We start from the raw sequence: 14,453 nt of genomic DNA, 5'->3' as shown, positions 1-14,453 counted from the left end.
CACGTTGACTGGCTGCCTCTCTCCACACACACACACACACTCTCACGCACGCACACACTCACGCACGCACACACTCTCACGCACGCACACACACTCTCACGCACGCACACACACTCTCACACACGCACACACACTCACGCACGCACACACATGTGGGGCCTGGTGGATAGCGCGTAGGACTCGTAATTCTGTGGCGCGGGTTCGATCCCGCGCGCCGGCGAGAAACAATGGGCAGAGTTTCTTTCAAAAGCACCGAATCACCTTCTGTGGTTGAGTGTTCAATAAACCCTTGAACTATATGTTTAACACTTCTCTAACCCTGTCCATGGAGGACAGAAGAAAATGTATATATGCTGGTTAGCATTGTAAATGTGTGGCCACGTCTGTGATAGAAAATAATAATAATAAAAAAAAATAAAAAAAAACCTATTCCCCTGTTACCTAGCAGTAAATAGGTACTTGGGAGTTAGTCAGCTGTCACGGGCTGCTTTCTGGTGTGTGTGTGTGTGTGGAGAGAAAAAAAAATGTAGTAGTAGTTAGAAACAGTTTCTAAGTTTCTAACTTTCAACTGTCTTAGCCAAAGACAGTTGAGAGGCGGGCCGAAAGATCAGAGCTCAACCCCCGCAAGCACAACTAGGTGAGTACGGCCTGAAGGCAGCTCAGACCCTGAGCACACCTCTAGCGCTCATCTTTAATGTGTTGCTTAAGGAAACAATCGTCAACTAATTGTAAAAAATCTTTTGCTGCGGTATTCCCTGTTTTGTTAAACAAGTTTATTCTTCTAAAATTAATGTCCCCCATAACATTCACACTGACCTAGATACTCTAGATGTTAGAGTCTAGATACTTCATCCCATAGATGCTGAACTTCCATTTTGTCTAAGCGTGATGGCTTGCTAGGAATATGACTCCTATTATTAGACCTAACAAGGGCATGATAAAGCTGAAGAATAACAGTTATACTACTCATGTTGTTGTTCTTGTTTTAGATTCAGCTACTCGGAACAAAAGTTCAAAGTAGCACGGGGTATGGTGATCCCTGTAGTGGACTTGTTAGTTATGTTGTTGCTAACGCTTCTAGAAGTAAATCCCAGTATGCTATTTGCCTTATTTCATACATTGATGTATTGATATCTTGGCTTAAGTTCCCTTCTAATCAGGACTCTCAGATCTTGTTCGCATTCACATTTAACCAATTTAAATATTATCCAGATGATATCTAGTAACTCTATCATTACATTGGCTCAAGAATAAAAAAAAAATCAAATCAAATGTTTATTCTGGTAAAAGTACATACATACAAGATGAGTTCCAAACATAATGTTGGATTCCTAGATTTAATACTAATTAAAATCAAAGCATAAATTGAATTGAAAAACGGGGAAACAACATGGCGGAAATCAGTAGTTATATAAGCTGGTCAACAAACAGAATTGTTTGAAAATAGCAAGACAAGGGTTGACGTTTAGAGGTAAGGTTGGTTACATGGAGTTTATTAGCAAGTACTTTTTCTCCTAACTGGTTGAGAGAGGTACAGCCTTTGACATGATTGGGAAGGTCAGTCCACATTCTGGGTCCCTTGATTTGTAGAGCATTTCTAGTTTGATTAAGTCGCACTCTTGGAATATCAAATAGGTATTTGTTTCTGGTGTGGTGCCCATGGGTTCTGTTACAACCTTCTAGGAAGCGTTTAAGGTCAGGATTGGCATTACAATTCAGAGTTTTAAATATATAGAGTACACTTGAGAGGATGTACAGTGACTTAATATCTAACATATTCAGTGTTTAACTTAATATCTAACATATTCATAAAAAGTGTTTCACTTTCTATATAGTCGTAATGGCTTGGCGCTTTCCCTTGATAATCTTCTCCCTCTACCACCCTGAGAGATAACACCTTCAAATTCTAATTTCAAATGGTCCTTCTGACGTCTTGACGCCTACATACCTCACCAAGAAACTAATCACACTCAACTATCATGCTCAGTTTACTGCTGAATTAAATACCCTTGAATACATACACAATTTACAAACTGTCTGGAAACTGCAAGTCTGCAAACTGAATGCAATATCACACAGTGACACAGACCATATACATTTTACGGGCTATATATGCCCGTGCCTGCCTCTTGGGTGGCTTAATCTTCATCAATCATACACACTGATGGAACTTTTAGTTCCCAGTTACACCCTCGCTCCTGTGGCAGGTAAGTCCAATACGGGCTCAACATAGCCTGTGCTACTTGCAACTTTTTGTTCCGAGTTGCTGAATCTAAAACCACAACATTTCAGCTGAGCTACAGGGTGGACGAGAGGTGATATTATTGTTCATCACCCCGACGGCAACACATATGAAAGGAATGTAAGAGTCAGTAATTGGGCATCCTCCAAGTTGAACTGTTGGCTAGCCTTGCAGCACCCAGAATTATTGAAAACACTGCAGAAAACAGCTGAATTATCTCCGACTCCTTTGCTCATTACTCGCAGTACGTAGCCTGCCGTCAAATTGTAACGTTCTTGTCACTGAGGGCAATAGATATATGTTCATTCTTCATAAGCGGGTCAACGTCACGTTGTGGATTCCCTCTCACAATGGGCTGCAGGAACGTCACAGTGCTGACACCCTCGCTTAGCTTGCAGGAAATACAGACAACGTTGAACATAATCTTGGGCTCTCAAATAGAACTTTATAGTGTCATTAGCCGAAAACTCTTTGATTAATTTGAAGAGAATAGTAGAGTGCAAACAGGACCTAGCAGATCCACTGTTTATCACAATGAAATGTCAAACAAAACACTTGTATGGGACAGGTAAGAAAATCATTAGACTGAGAGGCGGTGTGGCAGCTCAAATATTGCTAGGCTACAAGTACCTCTGGCAATTGTGCTTGTACCTGGATATCCATCATGTCAAGTGTACAGTGTGTGGACAAACACAAGGATACACACACACAATACCACTACATTTTATACTGTCAACAAATTTAACCATTTAAAAATAAATTACATTTACGTTGCATGAAATGGCAGACCATTTTATTGTGAATGGAATATTTTATGGTGTTTAAATTAAAATTATCTGAAATATTTACAGTGTATTCATATTTCGCTTATTTATATAGTATATAAATGACATATGCATGTTGATTATATGAGTTGTATGACTTACAACCATAATCAACAACTCTACTGTAATCCTGCAACAGGCTAATGTTGAAAATGTTGAACATCAGATGTTGTCCTAATGTTAAAAATGATATAATTAACAAAGAGTTTTCCTTCCAACGTATAATAATATATTGTTAATCTGGAAAACTTGCGGTAAGAGAAGGCTGTTACTAGCTGTCATTATAATTATAAGGTGAGCAGAGTGATTATAATTAATGATGCAAAAATACCCGCTGAGGTCTCATTAAGACCTTTTGTGCTCTCTCTAAGCCTTTTTGCGCTACCGCTCACAGGATGAGGTGAACTAGCCGCCCTCCGGCGCCAAAATTATTCGTCTTCATGAAAGACAAGATCGCTATGAAACTATAGGCCATGTAATCTAACCCCACATATATGTAAGCTCACGGAGAGTGTGTTAAAGGCGGAGGGAATGGAGTTCCCTCCATAGAGTAAAGGAAGATCTATATTAGATCTTCATCAGTGTAATCATCTCCGTCACTATATATTGTAGTTATTATGTTGAACTCAAATTTTGCTACAATGTACCTATCCATCTTACCTTATCTGTTAGAATAAGGACCTGCCCGAATCGCTATGCGTGTTAGTGGCTTTGCAAGAATGTGAGCATGTCATTATTATGTACTCTCACAAACCCAATGTACCTTCCTGTATATAAATAAATCAATAAAAAAAATAAATAAAAATATGGACATCGCTCAGAATGCGTCAAGAGGCTCGCTGTGGTGACTTCTCATTATGTTCATATGATCTCCTTAGGCTGCAATAACTTAGTAAAGGCGCTGCATATAGTATGTTACTTGTGTAAAGGAGGAAACGTATATGTTTATCTCTCAGAATGTTTGGTAATATGTTTATTGTTTGTGATGTGTGTCTATGTATGTATTAACAGGATGTACTGAACGGGGTGAGAATAGCTTGAGCTACCTCATCCCTTTGTATGTATTTTACCTCAATAAACTTATTTCAATTTCAGTTTCAATGCAGTCTGTTAGCAAGTTCAGAAACTTCCCACTAGGGGGCTGCTGATCTTTCCTCCACACACTTTTCCAGCTCCTTCACACTATGCTGTTCATGCTTGTCACATGCTTTATTTTGTATCCCAAATGTTTTGTTGAACTGTAGAGTTTGATGACCAATCAAGAACGTTGAATAACTGTTCAACGTTATTAACTCTTAACCATTTAGTAGTAGAATTTGAGGTGGGTTTTGGATCGTTATCAGTATTGAAGTCTTGCTAGCCGATCTAAATTAATTCCACAAATGGTCAGAAGAGTGACAAATGCAAGACGTCACAGGTAGCGCATAATAATCCATAACTACTATTTTTACGTACGAGCCTACAACAGATTTATAGGATAAAGGACCTATAGGAGTTATGACTCACTTTTTAACTTCAAGGAAAAGAAAGTGATAATTCAGTTGTACGAAATCTCTGGTGCGCCTCACACACAACTGTATGGAGCATAGAGACCTCTCCTTCATAAGGTGGCAGAGGTGGTCTGCCCTACTGTGGCAGAGGTGGTCTAGTGCAGGGCGACAAAAATCATCCCAGAACTGCCTCAACTCTCATACCAGGAGCGGTTGAAGGCCATAGGGCTAACAACATTATAAACCAGTCACGACAGGGTTGATTTCACCGAGACCTTTCAAATGTTAAACAAGTTGCGTGGTATTATTCCAAACCACTTCATGACAAGGTCCAATGTTCCAAGTTCAAGAAGCAATAATGTTAGTTTAGTTCATTTATTATGCACCCCATACCCATCTTGTGGGCGGTAGTGGAAAGGGTTACAGAGGCACACAATGGGCTCAGGGACTGAACCCCACAATTCATTTTGCTAAGCAAGTTACAATCTTGATGAGCTAATTACAAAATTCAATACACATCACATCAACAATGGGTTCGAGATCAACCACAAGTACAGTTTCTAAATTAAGCAACTGACATATGTGGAGAGCTAGTGTCACAATTGATATGTTTGTCCTGCACACCGCCCCCCATCCAGTGGGCAGCGGTGGATAGGTTACAATCACTTAGTTACTACCTACAGTTAGCAAACTGGGGATATTTGGCTAAAATTTCTGGTAGCAGATCATTTTGAATGAAATATTTACACATTGCTGGAACATTGGTTATAGAATTGTCTCTGAATTCACGTATCTTTTCGCACTCCATTACATAGTGACGGAGGGTGTGCGAATAATTTTGTTGACATAGTTTACATTTTTTCACCCACAGAGCAGTAAATCCATTGAAATCATCTACTCGCCGAAGCCATAAATGCCAAGACAATACTTAAATTCAAAATTAAGCGGGAAAAAATCCTTAGCAATAATAGTGACAAGCCGCTGGCTTTCTTTCCTTATTAAGGCCACTATAGAGATGGTCCTCAAGTAAATGTCTACAGGTCGCGGTGGGAAGAGGAACCTGGTGGCTTGTGAAAGAGGGTCCACTCCTCCCGAGGAATGTCTCCACGTATATTAGCAACTGTAGCACTGTTTTGGTATTTGCAGCCTCGGCGAGTAGGTGCATGGTTGCACTGTCAGACAAAAAGCCCTCAGAGATGTGTAACCTGACTGGGGCTGGAAGCCATGCATGGCTTGTCGAACTCCTCCTCCCCAAGTGTGAGGCTATGTCTTTGAGCTCACTCATCCAGTTATTGGACATACTCACCGGTACTTAAACTAGAATGAAGGGGATCAAATCAGCTATCAACAAGAATTAGGCTGAAAAGTGTATAGTTAATATGACTGCTTCAAGTCTTTGACAGGCGTTCTACAGAGCTGCAACCTTGGAAGTGCAGGGATGTATAATGTCTTAGTAATTGACACGGTTAATATGCAAACCATTATTTGAAAGAGTAGGGTAGCATTACAGGTGTCAGGAAATAGGGCGTGACAGTGCATGCACTCACTATGATAAATATCTCATCAAGATGTTTGCTTTAAGCAATAAGTTAATTTAAACGTTTTGTGAAGATTTGTGAAAAAAACATAAATAGGTCTATAGTTTCTATATGTTATATGTAGGTGACTGCACAATCTATTACGATTTATGAAGGGCATAAGTGGATTTTTCCAGAGGCTGTAAAAGGCGCTGCTGTAGGTGAACTGGAAACGGAATTTCTCAACAGCGCTTCATAAGAGCCAAAGTATGAAACATATAGGTTATCATAAACATGTATGTTGTGATTCTCTTGCATTTTATATATGGTACTATATATGCACTTTAAAGGGGCTATATGAATTAACATTTTGTTAGGATTAGACACAAATTTATATTAATTTTTTTGCTTTAGTTACGGATGTTTTCATTATAAAAAATGGACCACTTTTTGCCTATAGGAGGAAATCCTAATTGTTTTTGGGGCTTTCTCTTAGTTTTTTTTTGTATAATGGTAGCATGTTACTAAAACTATACCAGAAGTGCTATTTGGGTTCAATGGGTTTATAAATCTTTAATTATATAGTATAATTCCTCGATTTTTATGTAGTACTATTGGGCAACTGAAATTTTCTTTAACACATCTTGCAAATTTTGATTACTTGTAGATGTATAATGTGTTTGGCAAAACTCTGCTTTTTAATCTTCTTTTGTGATATATATATATTTTTAAATATGTATTCCATACGTGAATATATATTACGTAAAGAAGGCTTACTACTCTACAATTTCCCATCTTCTGTGAGTGCGCGCGCGGCAAGTTACACAAAGAAAAAATGACTGGAACATTAGATAGTACGTATTTTTACAATTTATAGGTCTTTTTGTTATAAAAACTTTAGTCTATTTCTTTCAGAGTAACTAAATCTATATACCCTTCGAAACATTATGAACTAATAACTTACTAAAATTGAGAAGGCACTTATATTTTGTTTTCAAAAGAATTTGAATGTTGTGTTGGAGGGGCTTTTACTCAGTGACGTCAGTGGGGCTGGGGGCTCCGGCGGCTGTGATTGGTCGACGGGTTTGTTTGGGACTGACATCACAATATGGCGACGACTTAAGTATTTGCGTTCGGTTTGAAGTTGTAGTATTTCTGCAATAACTTAGCCGTTTCTTGGTATCAGTCATTCAAACTTCTTATGAGGATAGGTGGACAATCAGACCATAGACTGACAAGATAATGGGGCGAGGTGAGTCGTTAATTCACTTCAATTTGCTGTTATTCTCGAAGACCTCCATAATCTCTTCGAAAACGGGAATTCTTTATTGTAACATGGCGTGTGTTTACAGTGGATTACCGCCAAAGTCGTATCACTGAAACACTCCATAAGATTATATGCCTTTTCAACTCTTGCAAATTGATTTTAGATGTTATTTAAGAAGATGAAAGCGACCTGTAAGGAGGAAAAGCAGGCTTTGTTGACCTGTGCAATGTAATGGGGCTGATATATGAGCATCACCGGTCATGGGGTTTAATTGAAATGCTCTTGGCAGATGCTAAATTGGTCATCAGCTGGCACAAATGTATCGTTGTAGTTGTGTTATTTAGCTGGGCTGAGAGAGGTGGCTGCCGTGTTGGTGCCTGGGTTAGTGCCGAGGCCGAGCCTGGCCCTGGAGGTGAGAGGTGCTCCACTTGTGCACTGCTCCACATGTGCACTGCTCCACATGTGTACTGCTCTACATGTGCACCAGTACTACTCTAGTTTGGTGCACTGACAAGTTACAACTAACAACATTAGCAATAGTGACCACTTGACCAGTAAAATTCCTGTCCTTAATCTTGACACATTATCAAATATACAGTAGAGAAGAGCTACTGTATTATGTATAGTATGTTTCCAGTTTTACAATTAAATATTTCATAAAATAATGTCAATACCAGTAAAAATTACATGCAGTTTCAACCTTTATAATAACAGAGCAGGTGGTCTTTGTCAGGGTAGAAATCACATCATACCCAATTGTCATGTGGCTACCCCAAGATGGTTCACCAACCGAATTTAAAAACTACCCAACCTAACCCAACTGTACCTAAGCTAACACAGCCTAACCTAATGATATATATACAGTTCTGACAATTAGAAAATGAGCTGTATTAAAATTGTGTGTATTATATAAAATTGTGTGTTTTGACACCACATTGTGTGTTCTATATGCTTCAGGGGTCTTGTGTGGCTAGGTTAGGTTAGTGCCTATCTATATGCTTTAGGAGTCTTGTGTTGCTAGGTTAGGTTGACTCCCATTTATTACCCCAAAAAAAGTTAAATAATACAAGTCAAATATGAATCCTGAGAATACTTGCTTATGGATTATGAGTATATTGGATACAGATTTAGGAGGCATTTATATTTGCATACAGTTCCATGGGCTTGCTATTTATATACAGGTCTTGTCTTTAACAAGTTATATTTTCAGATTCAGATTCAGATTCAGATGTTTATTCAGGTAAGGTATATACATACAAGTGATGTTACATTAATGGATTGATATATAGATAGAGCTAGTACATACAATGCCTAAAGCCACTATTACGCAATGCGTTTCGGGCAAGAAAAACATTAATATCTAGAACTTAATACTAATTGAGCATAAAGAATAAAAAGTGTTGAGAACAAATACAAATAAAGATAAAAAAAAGGGGGAACATGACTGAAAAAGCAGCACAAATACAATAGGTTGACAAACAGTGTTGATTAAAAAAAAAGAAAAGAAAATAACAGACATGGGTTGACAATAGAGGAGTGAGGTAGATTACAGGGAATTTATTAGGTAGTGTTTAGTTTTTATCTTAAACTGGTTGAGAGAGGTACAGTCTTTAACATGGTTGGGAAGGTCATTCCACATTCTGGGCCCCTTGATTTGCAGAGCATTTCTAGTTTGATTAAGACGTACTCTAGGAGTATCAAAACTGTATTTATTTCTGGTGTGGTGCTCATGGGTTCTGTTACAACCTTCTATGAAGCTTTTAAGATCAGGATTGGCATTATAGTTTAGAGTTTTATATATGTATAATACACATGAGAGAATGTGCAGTGACTTAATATCTAACATATTCAGAGATTTGAGTAGGGGTACCGAGTGATGTCTGGGGCCAGAGTTGGATATTGTTCTAATAGCAGCTTTGTGTTGGGTAATTAGACCACTCTACCTTGCATACTAATATAAGATTTAAAGTCAGTGGTTCCCTAGAAAGGAGTCACTGAACATTGGTGTCTGTTTTTAAGTCTCCGAATGCATTTGTTTTTTGTATTTATATATAAAAGTAATATACATTCTTGTAAAGCCACTGGCACGTAGTGTTTCAGACAGGTCCTTAATCCTAATTTTCCCCTGAATATCACCTGCCAAATTGTTTAACAACCAGGTGCCAATTCACTGCTGGGTAAACAAAGGCTACAGTTAAGGACTGGTGCCTGATCAAGTCCTCCCCGGTCAGGATACGAACCCAGGCCGAAGCGCTACCAAGCGCTGGGCGAGTGTCTTACCACTGCGCCACAGGGACTTGCATAAGATATCACTTAAGAGTACAGTACTGATACTGCTACCATAGCCTGTAGTATCAGATTTTAATGCTGTGGTTCCTGAAAAATGAGCCACCAAATATTGGTATACCATGAATGTGTAGAGAACAGCAACTAGCCATGCTCACTCGACTGCATAACCTAGTAACACTTTCAACTCCCTCATCTCAGCCCCTTCTACATGTTTTTGTTCTAAGCACTTGTTCTTATGAATGAGTTTGGGAGGATAAGAGCTGTCTTGTATGGGCCAATAGGATTCTGCAGTTTCCTTAATTCTTACGTTCTTATAGGCATGTGTTATTTTGGAAATTATTAAAATCCAAAACTTGTACTGGCATTAAGATAATGTTATGTCATACACCTCGTGCACATCATTACAAAAACTACATTTTATCACATATTTTTATTAGATTTGGTTGATTAGGATTGTTTAAATAGTAGTGATGATGTAGTGGGGCCAATACTATTCTCAGGTCTTAGACCATACTCCTGAAACTCCTTAAAGGTGAAAGGTTCATCTCCAAATAAAATCTTCTCTACTCAGCACCAGTTTCAGGACTCTTGTGTTCTTAAAACTAATATATTTTGTAGATGTTTTGTGGATGATATATGTTTTGTGTATTAGGACAGAGGATTTTAAGAATTGGTGTATGTACAACTTAAGACAAGGTTTGCTTTAAATATTAATAATTCCATGACAAAAAGATTTTTGTAAATTAGTACAGTGGGTTTCTGCTCCAACAGAATCCTGTCCAATGGAAAATTGCAGTTTGGATGCACCGGAAGTATTTAAACCTGGTTAGTGTCCGATGTAACAGATTAGGTGTTTAGATAATAAGAGGATTTGCAGTGTATATAAATTAAAAATATTTATTGGATTTACTTTGTATATCAAGAATATAAAGTTTGTGTTTGTTGGTACTGTACAGATACTGTATAAAAATTTGCACTAATGCTTGTTTTATAGTTTGCACCAGTAAGACAATACCAGTACAGTAATTGTGGACAAAATTTGCGGAGGTCAGGTGCAATGGTAAATCAAATGCTGTACAGAGGGGTCCTGAACCAGTCATAAAGTTGGAGCTAGAACCCAGTGTACTGTATATACAGTATTTGTAGAAAGTTTGAGTTGCATTTAATATGACAGTTATCTTTGGCAGGAAGCACCTCATCATCTCAGAATGGTCCAGGGTTATTGCTGGAGTGTGAGAGCGAGGGACTTTCAGATGCACAGACTTCCAAGATCCAGAAGCTGCAAGATGATCTACGCAAGATTCAATTCATTCTTAGGAATGGAAACACTCAGGTATCATCTTATATTTTGTGTGTACATGTACATATATAAGTACCCTTCTCTCCCTTCCCATCCAGTCAACTAATACCCCCATTTGAGGGTCCGGGTAGTACAGTCGGATTCGTTCTCGACTCGGTCGAGAATTCTGGGTTCGAATTTCAAGAGGCACAGAAATGGTTGGGAGCGTTTCCTTTCACCTCATCCTCCTGTCCACCTAGCCGTAAATAGGTACCCAAGAGTTAGTCGTCTTGTTGTGGGGTTGCATCCTGGGCCGGGGGTCAGTAATTCAACCCAGGGATGACACCGGTATAAACCTACAGCCCGTCCTCATAAATAAAGGCAAATGCTAGTTAACCCAGCCGCCAAACCCCGTTTATGAATGAAAACCAGTTTACACATGACTCACAACTGATGAATTATTAAAAAATAAAGGCTTTGCTGATGACATCTGTTCGAACCACAATGTTATAAATGCTTCACCCACATACAATACTTCAAATGCAAATAATTGCCAACTGAACCTAAACACCTAACCTAACATATGCCTAACTATACATAGAATTTTAATGTATAATAATATGAATTTATATACGAGAACAAACCAATTTTCTGGGGGGAGCCCCGTCGGCTCCCCGGAGCTATCCCAGGCTGATATGCTAATGTCAGACTTTGGCATCAGTCATGTGTATGGAGTTCTTAGGCCTACCGGGGACCACGGCCAGAACCGGGCCCCCTCAGAGAGGCAAGGGGAGCAATGGCCTATAGAAGCCCCCGTGTAGTTGGAAGCATTCTATGTCTGCCATCGACCGGAACAGGCACCCAGAAAGGTAAGCGCCCCAAAACAAACCCCTATTCTGGTTAAAATTGCTACCTAAAACCGAACTAGTGGATAGAACTCCCCAACCGAAAACAAGCAAACTAGTGTGACGTCACACACTGCCGCGCCGCTGTCTGCGCAGCTCCCCCCTCCCCGGGAGGGGGAAGGGGGAGCCCCAGACCCCCCGCGCCGGCTACCCAAACCTCAGTTCTTGAGGCTGATGCTATAGGCGATGGTCGTGTGCTCTGGCTCCGGTGTCGCTACTGCACTGTGCTTTGAGTGTGGTGTTAGTTTTATGGGTGCGAGAGCCAGGAGTTATCTTCAGTACTCGGGCTGCATGCGCCTAGGGCTGCCTTCCCTAGGTGCCCTGTAAGTACTGCCCTTGGGGCTTGGGGCCACCTTCCACAGGCTCCTCGGGGTCTGCCTCTGCTGGTCCGTTTTACCTTTCGGTTTTTCGGCCGCCTGTTGGGCTCTTGGGTGTTCTGTTCTCCCTTGTTACCAGCAGGTAAGAGGCAGTTTGCACTGGTAGGGGCGCAGGGTGCTGCTCAGCTTGTATTTCCCGACATCGCGGCCGGCTCTGTTCCTTGGGGTTCGCTGTCCTCTTGCGGGGTTTTGTTTTTCTTTTTGTTTTTGCCTGGTGGGGGGTTCTGTCATTTTATTCAGTTTGTTTGCCCTTCCACTGTTCTCCTCGGTGGCGCCCCCTGCTAGGTCCCCGTGAGTGTACACGTCCCTGGGGTTCAGCTTTAGAAGTTTGCTTGGTAGTTTTGGGCGCCGGTTTGCGGCACCCTGCCTGGGACTACCTGAGCGCGAGTCCTCTTAAAGTAAACGCTCAGGACCCTGGGAATCCCCTAGGGGGCGCGTGGGTCCGATGGATGTGACCCCGGAGTCCCCACTCGCTGTGTGCGAGTTTGAGGGTTGCTCGGTCCCCTTGTCTCAGGGTGACCCTCATTGTTTTTGCCTCTGCCACGCTGCCTGTTGGGTCGGTGATACTTTCGACCCTGAGTCCTGTGAGTGTTGCTGCTTGCTTGTGACTCAATTTACCCAATCCTCTGATGATTCTATTCGGGTACAGGCGGCACGGGCGTTGCAGTCAAGGTTTCGTCTGTTGCAACGCGCTCGGTTGGTTGCTTCCCCGGATGCCCCGGGGCTACCCCGCTTTGCTTTTCGAGACCCGGACTTGGGGGTGGGGGTCGCTTCGATCCTGGTTCAGTCCGTACCTCCTCGTCCTTCCCCTTCTGTTCGTTCTGGTCCCCCGCCCCTGCTTCCGGCCCCGAAGCGTCTGAGGGTTTCGGGGTCGGAGCAGGGGTTACTTGATCTCGAGACTCGGGCAGCTTCGGGGGTTGCCCCTTCCGGGGGGGCGGCAGAGGCATTCGAGTCTTGTCTCCCGGCCGAAGCTTCAGGGTCTGACCAGTGGGCCCCCTTCCTCCAGCTTTTCCGGCTGCTCCGTCCTTGTCTTGTGGGGTCGGGGCTTGGGGAGAGGACTCGGCCTCGGGTCCTGTGGTGACGGACCTCGAGGCTGGGGAGGGGCTGACTTGGGGGCCTTGGGCCCCGCTGGACCCCGCCTGGGGTTTTCTTCCCACTGAGCGGGGCTTATTGTTACAAGGAGTGGGGTTTTCTTTCCCCCCCTCTGCGTACGAGTCGGATTTGGTATCGGCCCCTCCCCGGGTACGGTTCCGTGTTCCCCCGGGTACGTCGGTTCCGTCCTTCCGGAGGTTTTCGGCTTATCGCATCCAACCTGGTGTGGTGCGAGCGGCCTTTGCAGCTTACCTCCTGCGTGACCCGGATTATGCCTCGGAAATGGATCCGTCCACGTTCAGGTTTGGGACTTCGTTCCCTTTCTGGCTCCGTTACGAGGTTCCGGAGTCGTCCTGGCTAGCAGACTGCCCCTTGTTTGGTCTGGATTCCTGGCATTCCTTCTGTCGTTCCCGCACGCTGGAGTGGCGGGAAGCTTCCACGGTGCTTCAGGTTTTCCTGGGGGGTGATCTTGAGTACCTGAATGTGTGCTTGTTTGCCCCTGCCCTTCCCCGCGATGTGGGCGTTATTCAGCTCCATGTGCAGGTTCCCTCCCTTTCGGCGGCGCTCGTGGCAGAGGACTTGCGCGCTCGGGGCCTTTTGTGTTCGGCCTTGCGGTTCTTTTCCCTCCTGGAGCTGTCTTCGGATTGGCTCGTGGAGGATGTGGGGACGCTTGGGTCCGTCCCGGGGTCCGGCACCTTGTCCTCGGCTGCGCGTTCGTCGGCTGCCTTGTGGAAGCTGTTCACGCCGATTTTGCGGGATGCGGTTTCCCTGTTCTATGCTTCCCGTCTCGCGTGTCGGCAGGCGGTGCTGGGTTCCTCCGTGGAATCTGCTTGGGCTCTGGCTCTTAGGCGTTCTTCACCTTTTTGTCCTCTCCTGTTTGGGGAGTCGGCCGTGGCGCAGTTTATTCAGGCTGCGTCGGCGGCTTCTCGTCCGATGTCGGACTTGTTGGTTTTCCGGGGGTCCCGGGGTGGGTCTTCCCGGAAAGGTCGTGCCAGGGCTCAGGGTTTCTCTCGTCGTGGTAGGCCTCTGGTGTCAGGTTTGGGGTTGGCTCCTCCTGCGGACCCTCCCTCGTCTGGTCGGCGCGGTGTTCGCGCTGTGCGGGGTTCTGGGTCTCGTAAGGGTCGCCGGCCCTTTCGCGGTTTGCCCCTTTGACGGGGCGATGGGGGGCGGC

The 14,453-nt window shown here is 42.9% G+C and overlaps 1 protein-coding gene across 7 annotated transcripts in view; it reads left to right on the top strand.

The window, feature by feature from the left end:
- The first annotated feature begins 7,133 nt into the window (after positions 1–7,133).
- The window catches only part of row (relative of woc), a 58,381-nt gene continuing 51,061 nt past the window's right edge, over positions 7,134–14,453 (top strand). For 2 of the 7 annotated variants that reach the window (XM_045751860.2, XM_045751858.2), the window contains exons 1-3: positions 7,544–7,752; positions 10,401–10,454; positions 10,817–10,962. In XM_045751860.2, the coding sequence (XP_045607816.1) occupies positions 7,572–7,752; positions 10,401–10,454; positions 10,817–10,962 (381 nt within the window). In that variant the 5' untranslated portion in view covers positions 7,544–7,571. The other 5 variants (XM_069315803.1, XM_045751861.2, XM_045751862.2 and 2 more) reach the window with 5 other exon arrangements.

The sequence above is a fragment of the Procambarus clarkii genome, chromosome 82 (genome assembly GCF_040958095.1).
Source record: "Procambarus clarkii isolate CNS0578487 chromosome 82, FALCON_Pclarkii_2.0, whole genome shotgun sequence".
Lineage (NCBI taxonomy): Eukaryota > Metazoa > Arthropoda > Malacostraca > Decapoda > Cambaridae > Procambarus > Procambarus clarkii.
The sequence above is the reverse complement of the archived record's forward strand: the minus strand, read 5'-3'. Positions and strand labels throughout refer to the sequence as shown.